This window comes from Bombina bombina, chromosome 4 (assembly GCF_027579735.1).
Source record: "Bombina bombina isolate aBomBom1 chromosome 4, aBomBom1.pri, whole genome shotgun sequence".
Lineage (NCBI taxonomy): Eukaryota > Metazoa > Chordata > Amphibia > Anura > Bombinatoridae > Bombina > Bombina bombina.
In genome coordinates this window covers 656,453,517-656,473,332 of record NC_069502.1, presented here as the reverse complement: position 1 = coordinate 656,473,332, position 19,816 = coordinate 656,453,517, and the positions used below count along the sequence as shown (strand labels likewise).

The 19,816-nt window shown below is 40.7% G+C and overlaps 1 protein-coding gene across 2 annotated transcripts in view; it reads left to right on the top strand.

The window, feature by feature from the left end:
- The window catches only part of RNF217 (ring finger protein 217), a 221,611-nt gene extending 203,858 nt beyond the window's left edge, over positions 1–17,753 (top strand). For both annotated transcript variants that reach the window (XM_053710721.1, XM_053710720.1), the window contains exons 5-6: positions 1,433–1,504; positions 15,719–17,753. In XM_053710721.1, the coding sequence (XP_053566696.1) occupies positions 1,433–1,465 (33 nt within the window). In that variant the 3' untranslated portion in view covers positions 1,466–1,504; positions 15,719–17,753. The remainder of the gene's footprint in view (positions 1–1,432; positions 1,505–15,718) is intronic.
- The last annotated feature ends 2,063 nt before the right edge of the window (positions 17,754–19,816 follow it).

The following is a 19,816-nucleotide window of genomic DNA, read 5'->3' as shown; positions in this document are numbered from 1 at the left end:
GGCACTCCGAAGTCCAGTTGAGCATCATGGGAAATGTAGTTCTGAAACATCTGGAGGGCCAAGGTTCCCCATCCCTGCTTTAACACAACAGAGACCTTAAATTATAAATTTATATATGTATATATAATAATTTTAGGTCTCTAAATGCTATAAAGGAACAGCAGACACAATGTCATTAGAAGAGATTTCTGTTACGTTGCTATTGAACAGTGATGGCTAACCTTGGCACTCCTGAAGTTTAGGAACTACATTTCCCATGATGCTCAACTAGACTGCATAGAGCCTAAGCATCATGATAAATGTAGTTTCAAAATATCTGGGGTGCGCCATCACTGTTATAGAATAACATAACAGTCAAGTCTACACATTTATAAAACAAATTAACCTCTTGTTTGCTACTGTTGTTTCTCAACACCCAAACCTGCCATATCTGGAGAAGCCAATTCGTGCTTACTTCAGGAGAACACTAACCATGGTATTATCTGCATTCTTTTTGCAGTTGTTACTGAAGCCGATTAGGCAAAGATATGTAACTGATATGTAACAGGGTTAGTCTTGAGAAGTCTGCAGTGTGCATTTCCAGATTTAAAAAAATAGAAAAGCCACAATTTTATGAGCTAAATTACATGAAATGTTGCATCATTAATAATAAAAGTACAATGTTGTTTTACTAAGCATAACTAAACTTTTTTTTTGAGTTTCATAAGCTTTATCATAGAACTAAACTTTTTATATTATAATCTCTAGGTAGGTGTTGTCACTTTAACTTTTTTTCCTCCGTGCAAACTAATATTTTATGTTTTAAGCTGTTTGGTTTGATTTTAAAGCTACCAGGAAATGGTCCTTTAGGACTGAATGCTCAATGGCATTGAGCATACAAACTGGACACCCATCCTGAACAGTTCAGGAACCAAGTCAATTATCTATTTTAAAAGTGGAGTGAAACTGCTTTCTCAAATTTGATAAACTTTTGCTACAAGAAAACAAGTAATGATTAGTGATAAATTACTAGACTTCAGGTCAATTTTTCATGCAAGAAATGTTTGTAATGATTGAAACAAGTTGCTTAAAATGCATGATCAAATTTGTAGTTTATTTTCCTTTTTACTAAAGCTTGTTATAATGGTTCTCTTATTTAGACTCGTCTCCTGTCATTGTATACATCAATTTTCCAGAGAAAAAATGCATTTCTATGGTATATTAAACATTGCATGCTATTTTGTAGTGATATTTCCTTAATTACCTCTACATATTCCTGATACCTTTACCTTTAAATGTGTAACCATCATCATTTTAAGAGAGTATCTTTTATTTTTAGAAGATTTTGATTATAGTTGTATCTCTATCATTTTTATTAAAAGGCTAATGTGTAACTCATATTTCATATCAATGGCTAATGGATTCTACAAAAGTAATTGTGCTTCTTTTTCAGCTGGAAAGCTACTCATTGCACCCCTGTTACTAGTTCTAGGCATTGCACTTGGAGCTATAGCAGTCGTAATAGGTAAGCGAATATTTCTATATATTTGTGGCAATGAAAATAGATATTGTCCATGGTTAAAGAGATATTACGTTGTTTTTCTTTCAGTTAAATAGATTCTTTTATTGTTTAAGAGAGGGTAAACACTGTAATTATAAAAATTCTGCAGTCTTCCGATAGATTACTATTATTAGAACAGATAAACACCTTGTTTGCTGGAACAGTTTTTACATTTTGTGCACACACACACATACACGCATACACGCACACACACATACACGTACACACACATACACACACGCACACACACATACACGCGCACATATACACACACACATATACACACACACATACACACATATACACACACACACATATACACACACACACATATACACACACACACACATACACGCACACACACATACACACACGCACACACACATACACGCACACACACATACACACACGCACACACACATACACGCGCACATATACACACACACATACACACATATACACACACACACATATACACACACACACATACACGCACACACACATACACGCACACACACACACACATACACACACGCACACACACATACACACACGCACACACACATACACGCACACACACATACACACACGCACACACACATACACGCGCACATATACACACACACATACACACATATACACACACACACATATACACACACACACATACACGCACACACACATACACGCGCACACACATACACACACACATATACACACACACACACACATATCTATATAAACTATCTATCTTTCTCTATCTAATCCATTTGCTGAAACAAAGAAGAGTCTATTAAAACTATTTTAGCATCCTTTTACTGTCAGCCATAGAATTCTTGCAGCTCATTCAGCCAAACTGTTTTAAAACACACACACACACACACACACATATACACACACACACATATACGCACACACACATACACGCATACACACACATACACACACGCACACACACATACACGCACACACACATACACACACACATACACACACGCACACACACATACACGCACACACACATACACACACACATATACACACACACATATATATATGTGTGTATATATATATATATATATGTATATATCTCAATACATACTTGTGCTCATCAATTTTTTTTGGTGTTGGGGGACTGCTTAATTATACCAGCTTAGTGCTTGGCCTGTTATACTTGTACTGGCAGATGGTCATACTCCGCTCTGCGATCAAACAGCCGGCTTTACTCAAGTATAATCCTGTAACCTTCTGTGTGGCTCAGAGCCATGCCTAGAACTCTCCCGACAGCCTGCACAGATGGAGACAGTTAGGGAAATCCAAATTGTACAAACCCCTTTCACTGTCTAACAACCTCCTCATCTAATCTATACAATGTATTACATAAAAATATTTAAACCTGCCTTCTAATCCCAGTATTTAAACAGTATAATTCCCTTATGAAAAAAAAGTTAAACCTAGAATCAAGATACAAAACAATTTTGTAGTTCAAAACGTCACACAATTCTAGGTTTGCTAAATTTGTGTATCTTGAAATGATGTAGTCATACAGTATGTACCAGGTGACTCTGGTTTTAGTGGGCAGATATGAATTATGATACGTTCAGATGTAGTCCTGAGGTATGTACGAAGAATAATAATTCAGTATGTGATAGGTAATAGGTTCTATCTGGTAGGACCTTGTAGGATTTAAACTAAAAAATGATGCATTGCAGGCCAATGAAAGAGGAAGTTTTGTTATTATTGAAGTAGAATAGAAGTATGTATGAGGTGCACAATACTTTTAAACTATCATTTAAAGAGACTCTTCTCACACTCCTTATTTTTAATACAATATCAATGGTACCTATTAACCCCTTTACTACCGAAAATTTCAAAGAAAAACTTTCTCAAAGTACCGGACAATTTTTAGCATTTTTGCTTTTGTTCCTTTTAAACAGAAATAGACCCTTTGGGTGTTTTTTTCTATTTACTTATGAAAACTATATATATTATTGAAGAATGCAACCCAAGGAATTGATCTAGACCCATTTTGGTATATTTTATGCCACTATTTGGCATCAAATACGATCATATAAAAAACCTAGTTTGCAAAAAAAGTTTTTCTCTTGTAAAGGTGTATCCAGTCCACGGGTTCATCCATTACTTGTGGGATATTCTCCTTCCCAACAGGAAGCTGCAAGAGGACATCCACAGCAGAGCTGTCTATATAGCTCCTCCCCTAACTGCCACCCCCAGTCATTCTCTTGCAGCTCTCAACAAGAAAGGAAGTATCAAGAGAGATGTGGTGACTTAGTGTAGTTTTTACCTTCAATCAAAAGTTTGTTATTTTTAAACGGTACCGGCGTTGTACTGTTTTTACTCTTAGGCAGAATTGGAAGAAGACTTCTGCCTGGAGGTTTGATGATCTTAGCGGTTTGTAACTAAGGTCCATTGCTGTTCTCACACATAACTGAAGAGTATGGAAAGAAAACTTCAGTTGGGGGGACGGTCTGCAGATTGCCTGCTTTGAGGTATGTTCAGTATATTTTTTTCTAGAGAGATGATAAGGTCTAGAAAATGCTGACAGAGCCTGGTATATTTAAGGTAAGCCTGATACAGTGATTTAACAACAACTGGGATCATGCTTGCAAAAAGGGATAATATTCATGTTAAAACCTATATTACTTAGTGTAAAAACGTTTGCATGATTTATAAATAAGGGTGATAAATCTTTATTTGGGGCCTAATTTCCACATGGCTTGTTAGATTACTCCTAGGAGTACTTTTTTAAGGCCCTCTGACTTTGAGTGCATGGTGGGAGGGGCCTATTTTCGTTTTCAGTCTGAGACATCCAGCTTCCCTGAAGGAGTCCTCTGGCTTATAGGACCTCTATAGAGGGTTTTGTTCCTGCGAAAATCGTTTTTAAGGGCATGTAGGAGCCACAGCAGGGCTGTGGCAGTGTGTTTGACTGTTTGTTAAAAGGTTTTAAGTTTTTCTAATTCGTATTTGGGCCTGAGGGGTTAATCATCCATTTGCAAGTGGGTGCAATGCTGCTTTAGTCCCTTATACACACAGTAAAAATTTCGTAGAGTTTACTACTTTTTTTCACTGTTTTGCAGTTTATGTGGTAGTTTTTTTCTCTTAAAGGCACAGTACCGTTTTTTATTATTGCTTTTTTCACATTTATTAAAGTGTTTTCCAAGCTTGCTGGTCTCATTACTAGTCTGTTAAACATGTCTGACATAGAGGAAACTCCTTGTTCATTATGTTTAGAAGCCATTGTGGAACCCCCTCTTAGAATGTGTACCAAATGCACTGACCTTTCTATAAGTTATAAAGACCATATTATGGCTTTTAAAGATTTATCACCTGAGGTTATGCCATCTAGCTCTTCCCACGTGTCAGAACCTATAACTCCCGCTCAAGGGACGCCAAGTACATCTAGCGCGTCCAATGCGTTTACTTTACAAGACATGGCGGCAGTTATGAATCATACCCTCACTGAGGTATTGTCCAAACTGCCAGGGTTACAAGGAAAGCGAGACAGCTCTGGGGCTAGAACAAATACAGAGCTCTCTGACGCTTTAGTAGCTATGTCTGATATACCCTCACAATGTGCAGAAGTTGAAGCAGGAGAGCTTCTATCTGTGGGTGACTTCTCTGATTCAGGGAAGGCGTTACTTCAGTCTGACTCTGAAATGACAGCATTTAAATTTAAGCTTGAACACGCGTGTTGCTCAGGGAGGTTTTAGCGACTCTGAATGACTGTGACGCCATTGTAGTCCCAGAGAAATTGTGTAAAATGGGCAAATACTTTGCAGTGCCTGTTTACACTGATGTTTTTCCAATCCCTAAGAGGTTTTCAGAAATTATTACTAAGGAATGGGATAGACCAGGTGTGCCGTTCTCTCCCCCTCCTGCTTTTAAGAAAATGTTTCCTATAGATGCCGCTACACGGGACTTGGGGCAGACGGTCCCTAAGGTGGAGGGAGCAGTCTCTACCCTAGCTAAGCGTACAACTATTCCTGTTGAGGACAGTTGTGCTTTCCTAGATCCTATGATAAGAAATTAGAGGGTTTCCTTAAGAAAATCTTTATTCAACAAGGTTTTATTCTCCAGCCTCTTGGTGCATTGCCCAGTCACTGCTGCAGCGGCTTTCTGGTTCGAGTCTCTGGAGGAGGCTTTACAGGTAGAGACCCCGTTGGATGATATCCTTGACAGGCTTAAAGCTCTTAAGTTAGCCAATTCATTTATTTCTGACGCCGTTTTTCATATAACCAAGCCAACAGCTAAAAATTCAGGTTTTGCCATTCAGGCACGTAGGGCGCTATGGCTTAAATCCTGGTCAGCTGATGTCACTTCAAAGTCTAAACTTCTCAATATCCCCTTCAAAGGGCAGACCCTATTTGGGCCTGGACTGAAGGAGATCATTTCTGATATTACTGGAGGAAAAGGCCACGCCCTTCCCCAGGATAGGTCCCACAAGTTAAGGACTAAACAGACTAATTTTCGTTCCTTTCGAAACTTCAAGAGTGGCGCAGCTTCATCTTCCTCTTCTACAAAACAAGAGGGAAATTTTGCCCAGTCCAAGCTAGTCTGGAGACCTAACCAGGCTTGGAACAAGGGGAAAAAGGCCAAAAAGCCTGCTGCTGCCTCTAAGACAGCATGAAGGAGTAGCCCCCGATCCGGGACCGGAGCTAGTGGGGTGCAGACTTTCTCTTTTCACCCAGGCTTGGGCAAGAGACGTCCAGGATCCCTGGGCTCTGGAGATTGTTTCCCAGGGATATCTTCTGGATTTCAAAGCTTCATCTCCAAAGGGGAGATTTCATCTCTCACAATTATCTGCAAACCAGATAAAGAGAGAGGCATTCTTACATTGCGTTCAAGACTTACTAGTTATGGGAGTGATCCACCCAGTTCCAAAGGAGGAACAGGGGCAGGGCTTCTATTCAAATCTGTTTATAGTTCCCAAGAAAGAGGGAACTTTCAGACCAATCTTGGATCTCAAGATCCTAAACAAATTTCTCAGGGTCCCATCCTTCAAGATGGAGACTATTCGAACCATCCTACCTATGATCCAGGAGGGTCAATATATGACTACCGTGGATTTAAAGGATGCTTATCTACATATTCTACAACCCTAATTGTATCACTATATACAGCTGAGAGCTGGCTCTGAGGCCTTGGCTCTGAAATTCAAAGTGGCTCTGAATTATAAGTGGCCGAGTTAAGAAATGGAGTTAAATCCATAATGCTATCATCTAGAATGCTCTACTAAGAACATGAAGCATTGTTCTAACTATTCATCATCTCATCTCTCCACAGGTATGCATTTCCTTCTCTGTATTTCATGCCCTGGTTGTTATCCCACGTCCCTTTAATGTTTTTTCAATATACTGGTATGCATTTCCTTCTCTGTATTTCATGCCCTGGTTGTTATCCCACGTCCCTTTAATGTTTTTTCAATATACTGGTATGCATTTCCTTCTCTGTATTTCATGCCCTGGTTGTTATCCCACGTCCCTTTAATGTTTTTTCAATATACTGGTATGCATTTCCTTCTCTGTATTTCATGCCCTGGTTGTTATCCCACGTCCCTTTAATGTTTTTTCAATATACTGGTATGCATTTCCTTCTCTGTATTTCATGCCCTGGTTGTTATCCCACGTCCCTTTAATGTTTTTTCAATATACTGGTATGCATTTCCTTCTCTGTATTTCATGCCCTGGTTGTTATCCCACGTCCCTTTAATGTTTTTTCAATATACTGGTATGCATTTCCTTCTCTGTATTTCATGCCCTGGTTGTTATCCCACGTCCCTTTAATGTTTTTTCAATATACTGGTATGCATTTCCTTCTCTGTATTTCATGCCCTGGTTGTTATCCCATGTCCCTTTAATGTTTTTTCAATATACTGGTATGCATTTCCTTCTCTGTATTTCATGCCCTGGTTGTTATCCCACGTCCCTTTAATGTTTTTTCAATATACTGGTATGCATTTCCTTCTCTGTATTTCATGCCCTGGTTGTTATCCCACGTCCCTTTAATGTTTTTTCAATATACTGGTATGCATTTCCTTCTCTGTATTTCATGCCCTGGTTGTTATCCCACGTCCCTTTAATGTTTTTTCAATATACTGGTATGCATTTCCTTCTCTGTATTTCATGCCCTGGTTGTTATCCCACGTCCCTTTAATGTTTTTTCAATATACTGGTATGCATTTCCTTCTCTGTATTTTATGCCCTGGTTGTTATCCCACGTCCCTTTAATGCTTTTTCAATATACTGGTATGCATTTCCTTCTCTGTATTTTATGCCCTGGTTGTAATGCATTTTCTCTGATGTCTGAATTTATGACTTTTTCTGTATAATTGTTATCAGCTCCATTGTATAATTTCTGTGTGCATTCCCCAGCCATTTGCTCACCCCCCCATCTAATTTACAAGTGTGTAACGCCAGTCTTCCTAACTAGTCTACTTGTAATCACAGCTGCCTTGAATCAAATCATTCCAACCCTAATTGTATCACTATATACAGCTGAGAGCTGGCTCTGAGGCCTTGGCTCTGAATTATAAGTGGCCGAGTTAAGAAATGGAGTTGGGAAACTGCAGACCCCACTAACAGGTAATCATTACTAACTGTACACCTGCACAATGCTCTCTATGTCCTTTCTGATCTTTCTGTCTGCCATCTTCCTAAAACTCACTGCATGCCCTTATAACATCAATAATCCCCACACTATCCTTATCTCTCCCTCCCTCCTCTCATCCCCTATGCTGTCCTCTCATGAACTACTCTGTTTCCTTAGCAATACTTCCCCATCTTACTCTCCTGTGTCTAGTCATACGCGCTCCTACAAGTCTCACTCTCACCTTCTGTCACTTTCACTGCTACTACTGCTTGCTTGTGGTGACATCTCTCCTAACCCTGGCCCCGCAGCAATCACCACACTCATACACTCTCGCTCAGTCCCCCACAATACAAACTCAAGGTCACGTGAGCCCAACAATCTCATCTCCATTAACCCACAGCGCTTATCCCCTCTCTTTTCTTGTGCCCTCTGGAATGCACGCTCTGTCTGCAACAAACTTACAACTGTTCACAACCTGTTTTTTTCTAACGCTTTCAATCTTCTAACAATTACTGAAACCTGGCTTTCTTCCTCTGACACTGCTTCCATTGCTGATCTAACGCACAGCAGTCTCCACTTTAGCCACACACCTAGGCCAGGTGAGAGACATGGTAGCGGTGTTGGAATCTTACTGTCCCCTTCCTGCTCCTATCAGCACCTCCATCCTCATCCATCTCTCTCCTTCTCCTCCTTTGAAGTCCATTGCATCCGCATTTTCTCCCCCCTCTCCCTCAAGGTGGCAGTTATCTATCGCCCCCCCTGGACCAACCTCCCAATTCCTCGACAACTTTGCTGCCTGGCTTTCTCACTTTCTCTCTACAAATACACCTGCTCTAATCTTAGGGGACTTCAACATCCCCATTGATAACCCATCTACCCCTGCTGCCTCTAAACTTCTCTCACTCACAAATTCCTTTAGTCTTTCACAATCCACCCTATTCCCTACTCACCGTGACGGACACTCTCTTGATCTGGTATTCTCCTACCTCTGCGCCCCTTCTGATGTCACCTGTCGCCCATTTCCCATCTCAGACCACGATCTGCTCACCTATAATCTCAATGTACAGGCTAAACCTATTTCTACCCCTCGCCTCCGCACCTGTAGAAATCTGCACACTGTGGATCCTCTCCAACTCTCTATCCTTATTCAAAAACACCTTCCCCACACTTCCATGGTATCCTGCCCTGACCTTGCTACAGACCACTATAACAATACTCTTTCCTCTGCACTCGACACCCTTGCTCCTCCACAAATACGCAAAACCCCACGTCGTCAGCTCCAGCCCTGGCACTCTCAGCAAACACGCTATCTACAAAAATGCTCCCGTGCTGCTGAACGTGCCTGGAGGAAATCCCGCTCTGAACACGATTTCCTACACTATAAGTTCATTCTTTATTCTTACTCCTCTGCCCTTCACTTAGCCAAGCAAAACTACTTCTCTTCTCTCATATCTTCTCACTCCTCAAACCCTTAAGCGTCTCTTCTCCACTTTCAACACTCTCCTCTATCCACCTGCACCACCCCCCTCATCTGACTTTAGTGCTCAAGACTTGGCAGATTACTTTTTCAACAAAACACTTACCATCAGAAGCAACATCCCACCACAAGACTGCAACCTTTCAACTGCACCCCCGGTCACCCCCTCCAACACTCTCAGTACCTTCCCCCCAACCACTGAGAATGAAGTGAGTTCCCTAATATCTTCCTCACACCTCACTACATGCCCCCTTGACCCTATCCCTTCACATCTAATACCCTCTCTGTCCTCTACCCTCACCCCAGCTCTTACTCACATATTCAACCAATCCCTTACTACTGGTTCATTTCCATCATCATTCAAACATGCAAAGGTCACCCCCATCCTCAAAAAACCCTCCCTCGACCCCAATTCTCCTGCAAACTACCGCCCCATATCACTACTTCCGCTAGCTTCTAAAGTCCTAGAAAAACTAGTTTTCGATCGCCTAACACACTTCCTATCCTCCAACTCACTGCTTGACCCCCTGCAATCTGGCTTCCGTCCCCAACACTCAACTGAGACTGCCCTCACCAAGGTTACGAACGATCTTCTTTCTGCTAAAAACAATGGCCACTATTCTATACTTATCTTACTTGACCTGTCTGCTGCCTTTGACACTGTTGACCATCCCCTCTTCTTACGGACTCTCAGCTCCCTTGGACTCTGTGACATTGCCCTCTCCTGGATCCACTCTTATCTCTCTAATAGATCCTTTTCTGTCTCATTTGCTGGTGACTCATCCTCTCCACTGCCTCTGTCTGTTGGAGTACCTCAAGGCTCTGTTCTAGGCCCTCTACTCTTCTCTATTTATACTTCCTCGCTGGGTCAACTTATTAGTAGCTATGGCTTCAACTATCACCTCTATGCTGATGATACTCAGATCTACCTATCCACCCCTGCACTCTCTCCGTCTGTCCTTTCCCACATCAGAAGCTGCTTATCTGGCATTTCTTCCTGGATGGCCTCTCACCACCTAAAAATCAACATGTCCAAGACTGAGCTTCTTCTAATCCCCCCAACTAATTCTACTCCAGTTTCTAACTTTACTATCACTGTCGGTGACACCACTATCTCCCCATCACCCCAAGTCCGCTGCCTTGGAGTTACACTCGACTCCAATCTGTCCTTCATACCCCACATCCAATCGCTCTCTTCATCCTGTCGCAACCACCTACGCAATATCTCCAAAATCCGTCCTTTTCTGAGCGCTGAAACTACTAAACAGCTAATCCATTCCCTAGTAATTTCCCGGCTTGACTACTGTAACAACCTACTAACTGGCCTTCCTCTCTCCCGCCTCTCCCCCCTTCAATCCATCCTAAATGCCTCTGCTAGGCTAATCCACCTCTCCCGACGCTCTGTATCTGCCGCACCCCTCTGTGAGTCCCTTCACTGGCTCCCCATTCACAGCAGAATTAAATTCAAAATTCTCACTTTGACCTACAAAGCCCTTACCAATGCAGCCCCCCCATACCTGTCCTCACTCATCAACAAATATACTCCAGCCCGTCCCATAAGATCCAACAACGATCTACTCCTTGCCTCTTCTACCATCAACTCCTCTCATGCTAGACTACAGGACTTCTCTTGTGCGGCACCAACCCTCTGGAACGCACTTCCTCGTGCTGTCAGACTTTCCCCCAACCTCTCCTCCTTTAAACGCTCCCTAAAGACCTTCTTGTTCAGGGAAGTTTATAACCAAATCAGTAACTAATGAATTCCACTTGCCTAATAGTTACCCTCATCTAACTTCACACTAACATCACTCCCACCTTTGCAGTCCCCACCTCCTGTTTCTCACCCTCCTACCCATTTAGATTGTAAGTTCCCACGGGAACAGGGCTCCCAATTCCTCCTGTATTTGTTTGTTAAATTTTGTCTGGTGTCTCATATTGTACTGTCCTTTTATCTTTGTTACCTATGAACAGCGCTGCGGAATCTGTTGGCGCTTTATAAATAAAGAATAATAATAATAATATTCCGATACACAGGGATTATCATCAGTTTCTCAGGTTCGCCTTCCTAGACAGGCATTACCAGTTTGTGGCTCTTCCCTTTGGGATAGCCACGGCACCAAGAATCTTTACGAAGGTTCTAGGGTCCCTTCTGGCGGTTCTAAGACTGCGGGGTATAGCAGTAGCCCCTTACCTAGACGACATCCTGATACAGGCGTCAACTTTTCAAATCGCCAGGTCCAATACGGACATTGTTCTGGCATTCCTAAGGTCTCACTGGTGGAAGGTGAACAAAGGAAAGAGTTCTCTCTCACCTTTCACAAGAGTTTCCTTCCTAGGAACTCTGATAGATTCAGTAGAAATGAAGATTTATCTGACAGAGGTCAGGTTGTCAAAACTTCTAACTTCCTGTCGTGCTCTTTATTCCATTTCTCGTCCGTCAGTGGCTCAGTGTATGGAGGTAATCGGATTAATGGTAGCAGCAATGGACATAGTTCCGTTTGCCCGCCTACATCTCAGACCACTGCAACTTTGCATGCTCAATCAGTGGAATGGGGATTACACAGATTTGTCCCCTCTACTAAATCTGGATCAAGAGACCAGGGATTCTCTTCTCTGGTGGCTATCTCGGGTCCATCTGTCCAAGGGAATGAGTTTCCGCAGGCCAGAATGGACTATAGTAACGACAGATGCCAGCCTTCTGGGCTGGGGTGCAGTCTGGAACTCCCTGAAGGCTCAGGGTTTGTGGACTCAGGAGGAGGCCCTCCTTCCGATAAACATTCTGGAACTAAGAGCGATATTCAATGCTCTTCAGGCTTGGCCTCCGCTAGCTGCGGTCAGGTTCATCAGATTTCAGTCAGACAACATCACGACTGTAGCCTATATCAACCATCAGGGGGGAACAAGGAGCCCCCTGGCAATGTTGGAGGTTTCAAAGATAATTCTATGGGCAGAGGTTCACTCTTGCCATCTCTCAGCTATCCATATCCCAGGAGTAGAGAACTGGGAGGCGGATTTTCTAAGTCGGCAGACTTTTCATCCGGGGGAGTGGGAGCTCCATCCGGAGGTATTTGCCCAGTTGATCCAACTTTGGGGCAAACCAGAACTGGATCTCATGGCGTCTCGTCAGAACGCCAAGCTTCCTTGTTACGGGTCCAGGGTTCTCAAGGCAGCGCTGATAGATGCTCTAGCAGCGCCCTGGTCCTTCAGCCTGGCTTATGTGTTTCCACCGTTTCCTCTGCTCCCTTGTCTGATTGCCAAGATCAAGCAGGAGAGAGCTTCTGTGATCTTCATAGCCTCTGCGTGGCCACGCAGGACTTGGTATGCAGATCTGGTGGACATGTCATCCTTTCCATCATGGACTCTGCCGCTAAGGCAGGACCTTCTACTTCAAGGTCCCTTCAAACATCCAAATCTAATTTCTCTACGTCTGACTGCTTGGAGATTGAACGCTTGATTCCATCAAAGCGTGGTTTTTCCGAATCGGTCATTGATACCTTAATACAGGCGCGAAAGCCTGTCACCAGGAAAATCTATCATAAGATATGGTGTAAATATCTTCATTGGTGTGAATCCAAGGGTTACTCATGGAGTAAGGTCAGGATTCCTAGGATATTATCTTTTCTCCAAGAAGGATTGGAGAAGGGTTTGTCAGCTAGTTCCTTAAAGGGACAGATTTCTGCTCTGTCTATTCTTTTGCACAAACGTCTGGCTGAGGTTCCAGACGTTCAGGCGTTTTGTCAGGCTTTAGTTAGAATCAAGCCTGTTTTTAAACCTGTTGCTCCGCCATGGAGTTTAAATTTAGTTCTTAAAGTTCTTCAAGGGGTTTCGTTTGAACCTTTGCATTCCATAGATATTAAGCTTTTATCTTGGAAAGTTCTGTTTTTAGTAGCTATCTCCTCGGCTCGAAGAGTTTTGGAGTTATCTGCTTTACAATGTGATTCCCCTTATCTGATTTTCCATGCGGATAAGGTAGTGTTACGTACCAAACCTGGGTTTCTTCCTAAGGTGGTATCTAATAAGAATATCAATCAGGAGATTGTTGTTCCTTCACTATGTCCTAATCCTTCTTCAAAGAAGGAACGTTTATTACACAATCTTGATGTGGTTCGTGCTTTAAAGTTTTATTTACAAGCTACGAAGGATTTTCGTCAAACAACCGCTTTGTTTGTTGTCTACTCTGGACAGAGGAGAGGCCAAAAGGCTTCGGCAACTTCTCTTTCTTTTTGGCTAAGAAGTATAATACGCTTAGCTTATGAGACTGCTGGCCAGCAGCCTCCTGAAAGAATTACTGCTCATTCTACTAGAGCAGTAGCTTCCACATGGGCTTTTAAACATGAGGCCTCTGTTGAACAGATTTGTAAGGTGGCGACTTGGTCTTTGCTTCATACCTTTTCTAAATTCTATAAATTTGATACTTTTGCTTCTTCGGAGGCTATTTTTGGGAGAAAGGTCTTACAGGCAGTGGTGCCTTCCGTTTAAGTTCCTGCCTTGTCCCTTCCTTCATCCGTGTCCTAAAGCTTTGGTATTGGTATCCCAAAAGTAATGGATGAACCCGTGGACTGGATACACCTTTACAAGAGAAAACAAAATGTATTCTTACCTGATAAATTTATTTCTCTTGTGGTGTATCCAGTCCACGGCCCGCCCTGTCATTTTAAGGCAGGTGTTTTTTTGGGTTTTTTTTAAACTACAGTCACCACTGCACCCTATAGTTTCTCCTTTTTTTCTTGCTTGTCTTCGGTCGAATGACTGGGGGTGGCAGTTAGGGGAGGAGCTATATAGACAGCTCTGCTGTGGGTGTCCTCTTGCAGCTTCCTGTTGGGAAGGAGAATATCCCACAAGTAATGGATGAACCCGTGGACTGGATACACCACAAGAGAAATAAATTTATCAGGTAAGCATAAATTTTGTTTTTTTGTCACTGAATTTAGTTTCACACAACTACTGCAGTCATAAGACAAGCTGTGAAAGCTTCTACGGGAGCCCCTTTGTTCAGAAACAGCAGACATGCATGGCTTTGCCATTGTTTTTTGGTAATTAGGCCGCTAATTGTAGCTGTGCGCCACTCTTTTTTTCAAATTCCTGGCAGTGAAGTGGTTAATCGGTTATCTTGTAAGGTTACTTTGTGCTGTAGTGTAGAGATTACCCTTCCACCTCCTGATCCCTCTTAAACAGCTCACTTCCCTCCTCCATCCTACTGGTCACCACCATCTTGGGTACTGGCAGACAGTCTCTTTCTTACCCTCCCACTGCCTGTCGCCATATTTGTTACTGGCAAATAGTCTGCCAGTAACAAAATATTTGTTTTTTAGCGTTTTATTTCATTATTTTCTGTAGTGTTGAGACCCCCAGCCCTCACCACCTCCCCCCCCTTCAAGCAATTAAACAACTTTCCAATTTACTTCATATAAGGGCAGCCACCAATAAGCAACTATCTCCCAGTAGTGCATTGCTACTCCTGAGCCTACCTATGAATGCTTTTCAACAAGTGATAGCAAAAGAATGAAGCAAATTAGATAATAGAAGTAAATTGGAAAGTTGTGTAAAATTGCTTGCCCAATATAAATCATGAAGCAATATTTTGGGTTTCATGTCCCTTTAAAGGGATAGAAAGGTCAAAATTAAAATGTGCATAAATGCATTTAAAATTAAAATAGATGCATTTTTTCAATATTCTTCCATTAGAAAAAATACTTCTAGTAATAGTTATTACTGTTTCTCAGCAGCATACACACATATGCTGTGAGTACCCTGTGCACCAGTATTCAAACACCATCCCTGCTCAGATTGCTGGTGCAGTAGTAAAGACTTACCACACCTTCTCAGAGAGTCAGCAGTGGCTTGTGTATGAATGCTGGTGTACAGGCCCATAGAGCATATGCGTATATGCTGCTGATAAACAGTAATAACATTTACCAGAAGTATTTTTGCTAATAGAAGCATATTGCATTTAAATTTTGACATTTCTATCCCTTTAACACATTATCCTTGTAGGAATTGAATGTGTTTGCTTTTACATTTGTATAAATATTTATATGTTGTATTTTTAATGTTTTAACCTTCCACATTAATACCAATTTCTTGTCTTATAGGAGTATTTGGGTTACCTGTCTATTGCCTTTGTAAAAAGCAACGTAAAAGGACGCGGACAGGTATGCCCTGGTAAAAATGGGGGGACCTCCTGAAGCTTGAATCAGTTCTGCGGGGGCTATACTTGCTTTGTAGCATGGAGCACTATACTCTTGAAGCCACATAGTGCTGGAATTCAAGTCGACAATAGAAGATCTGATGCTCCAACTTCCGTACAGCTCCCAAAGGCAGACTATAATGCCACCTTTTCCTGGTGCACTCCCAGTTGGACATGCCCAGAATTGCTGCTTATTTTTATTTGTAATATTTGTATGTTAATTTTGGAACATTGTTTTAATTGCCATTCCCTTTATAGAAATGTAGATTTAGGATTATGTTCCTATTCCTAAGACAATCAAAATAATTTCCCTGTGCAGAACTTGAAGGCATGGAGGTCCTGTGTTTTCCTGTACCACCTTTAATCACTGGACAAGTACCAAAGGAGACCTGGTGGACACTGAAAGTCTAAGTTCTATTTACTCACGTCTGACATGTTCAAGCCAGTTAAATGGCCTCTACAATGCAATTCAACAATGCAACAATTGTGTGTCAGCCACACTAAAAGCCACAAGATAACACATTACTGTCATGTTCTCCCGCATAATATAGTTAACAGTAAAGAACCATGATTTAGAGGGATTCCTTATGGCAGAATAGGCTACAAATTGCAAGCCTTGTGCTATTATGCTTATTTGTGGATTTTATTTTTAATATATTATGTCATCCTTTTTTTATTTTTTATTTATTTATTTTTTAAAAACAGCTCCCTGACATAACGTTTAATATCTCTCTTATTGGTGGGTGATGACTTGTTACTAAAAGAAACTATGGTCATCATTTCATCATCTGCCTGCTATCCATGTAATAAGTAAGATCACGTTCCTTAGGTTTTCTAAATGTGGATAAGAGCACCTTTTATTATGCAGTGCTGTCATCGTAAAGGGGCACAGCAATTACACACATATACACACACACACAGTGCAATTATTTTATATCTTATGGTGACACGCAGCTTACAAACATTGTAACACTAATATAAAGAGTTGTCTATTTAACCTATTTTAACATTATCGTCTCTGAGAAAAATGCTCTGATGCAAATGGTAATTCCCCCCCCCCCCCATGTATACAGTGTCAGGATTGGGCTCTCATATTATGCACTGCATTTGCCCTACTGTTAGAATTTTCCGTCTTCTGTATGTTTTAGAATCATTTACTGTTTTAATAAGTTCTTACTTAGTGTCAGAGGATCACTTCAGCAACAAAACAAGTATTTATCTTACAAATAATTGTTTCATAGACGAGTGACTTGCTAGTTTGTGTGTTGCTGTGGGTGCACAGACCTACTTTGTTATAGTTATTATTCTTTGGTTGGTAAACGTCACTGGTCTCATTGGACGGTAGCATTACTGTAAGCTTTCAAGTACTTAGATGTAATTGGCTGGTTGAGCAGCCATGTTTATATCAGGAAGATAAGCATGGTTCTTTACTCTCAAAATTCTCACTTCAGGGAACTTTTGATTATTTCTTCATATGAGAAAATCTAGACCCATTTCAGTTCTGTAGAAAAGCGCGGCACCCTAATTTTGAAGTTATAGCCAAACTTTTACATTTGTTATGCCAAACCGAGGGGTTATAGTAATTTTTTATATCTTTTGAGCAAATTACATTTATGAAGTATGAATGGAGTGCTTTCACTTGCCCATCTTTTTAAGAGGACAGCTTTATTGAGTTTTCATTTACTAATGAAAGTGAAGCATAGCTTGCTATTTTGACCTTATTGTATGCCAACTTTTTTCATTAGTACTTATTGGTGAGCTTTATGGTTTAGCTAACGAATATTTTCAAATGGGAATGGCACACATTGCTTCATACACAATTACATGTATTTTAGTTTAGTTTTTTAAATATCCTTGAACAGTGCCTATGTTTCATCTTTACACTGCAGCTCAGTATACGGCTATTAAAGGTTTTTTAACGTAAATTTATTTAGAATATATATTGTGTACTGCTCAATTTGTCTGTTTCATTATACGGTTTTTGATCAACTACGAATACCTTTTTAACTCTTAAGGTTGTCTTCTCTAAGCACTTGAAAGACCATGCTTATTAACCTACCTGTGATTTATTTCAGAATATTAATATTCTTATTAAACATTAAAGCAGAATGAATACTTTAATGAAGAACAAACTAGCTTGCTATGTAATTATTTACAAATGCAAGTTTAGTTTTAAGTCCAGGCTTTGTGCCAACTCTCTCACACTTTATGTATAAATCATATTAAACATTTCTTTCATGTAGTGACGTATGGGATATACATTCCTACCAGGAGGGGCAAAGTTTCCCAAACCTCAAAATGCCTATAAATACACCCCTCACCACACCCACAAATCAGTTTTACAAACTTTGCCTCCTATGGAGGTGGTGAAGTAAGTTTGTGCTAGATTCTACGTTTATATGCGCTCCGCAGCAGGTTGGAGCCCGGTTTTCCTCTCAGCGTGCAGTGAATGTCAGAGGGATGTGAGGAGAGTATTGCCTATTTGAATTCAATGATCTCCTTCTACCGGGTCTATTTCATAGGTTCTCTGTTATCGGTCGTAGAGATTCATCTCTTACCTCCCTTTTCAGATCGACGATATACTCTTATATATACCATTACCTCTACTGATTCTCGTTTCAGTACTGGTTTGGCTTTCTACTACATGTAGATGAGTGTCCTGGGGTAAGTAAGTCTTATTTTCTGTGACACTCTAAGCTATGGTTGGGCACTTTTATATAAAGTTCTAAATATATTTATTCAAACATTTATTTGCTTTGACTCAGGATGTTCAAACATTCCTTATTTCAGACAGTCAGCTTCATATTTGGGATAATGCATATGAATAATTTTTTTTTTTCTTACCTTAAAATTTGACTTTTTTCCCTGTGGGCTGTTAGGCTCGCGGGGGCTGAAAATGCTTCATTTTATTGCGTCATTCTTGGCGTGGACTTTTTTGGCGCAAATTTTTTTTTCTGTTTCCGGCGTCATACGTGACGTTTTTTTGCGCCAAAAGTGTCGGCGTTCCGGATGTGGCGTCATTTTTGGCGCCAAAAGCATTTAGGCGCCAAATAATGTGGGCGTCTTTTTTTGGCGCTAAAAAATATGGGCGTCACTATTGTCTCCACATTATTTAAGTCTCATTATTTATTGCTTCTGGTTGCTAGAAGCTTGTTCACTGGCATTTTTTTTCCCATTCCTGAAACTGTCATTTAAGGAATTTGATCAATTTTGCTTTATATGTTGTTTTTTCTATTACATATTGCAAGATGTCCCAGATTTACACTGAGTCAGAAGATACTTCTGGAAAAACGCTGTCTGGTGCTGTATCGACCAAAGTTAAGTGTATCTGCTGTAAACTTGTGGTATCTGTTCCTCCAGCTGTTGTTTGTAATGAATGTCATGACAAACTTGTTAATGCAGATAATATTTCCTTTAGTAATGTTACATTACCTGTTGCTGTTCCGTCAACATCTAATACCCAGAGTGTTCCTGTTAACATAAGAGATTTTGTTTCTAAATCCATTAAGAAGGTCATGTCTGTTATTCCTTCTTCTAGTAAACGTAAAAGGTCTTTTAAAACTTCTAATTTTTCAGATGAATTTTTAAATGAACATCATCATTCTGATTCTGATAATGGTTCCTCTGGTTCAAAGGATTCTGTCTCAGAGGTTGATTCTGATAAATCTTCATATGTATTCAAAATGGAATTTATTCGTTCTTTACTTAAAGAAGTCTTAATTGCATTAGAAATAGAGGATTCTGGTCCTCTTGATACTAAATCTAAACGTTTAAATAAGGTTTTTAAATCTCCTGTAGTTATTCCAGAAGTTTTTCCTGTCCCTGATGCTATTTCTGAAGTAATCTCCAGGGAATGGAATAATTTGGGTAATTCATTTACTCCTTCTAAATGTTTTAAGCAATTATATCCTGTGCCATCTGACAGATTAGAGTTTTGGGACAAAATCCCTAAAGTTGATGGGGCTATCTCTACTCTTGCTAAACGTACTACTATTCCTACGGC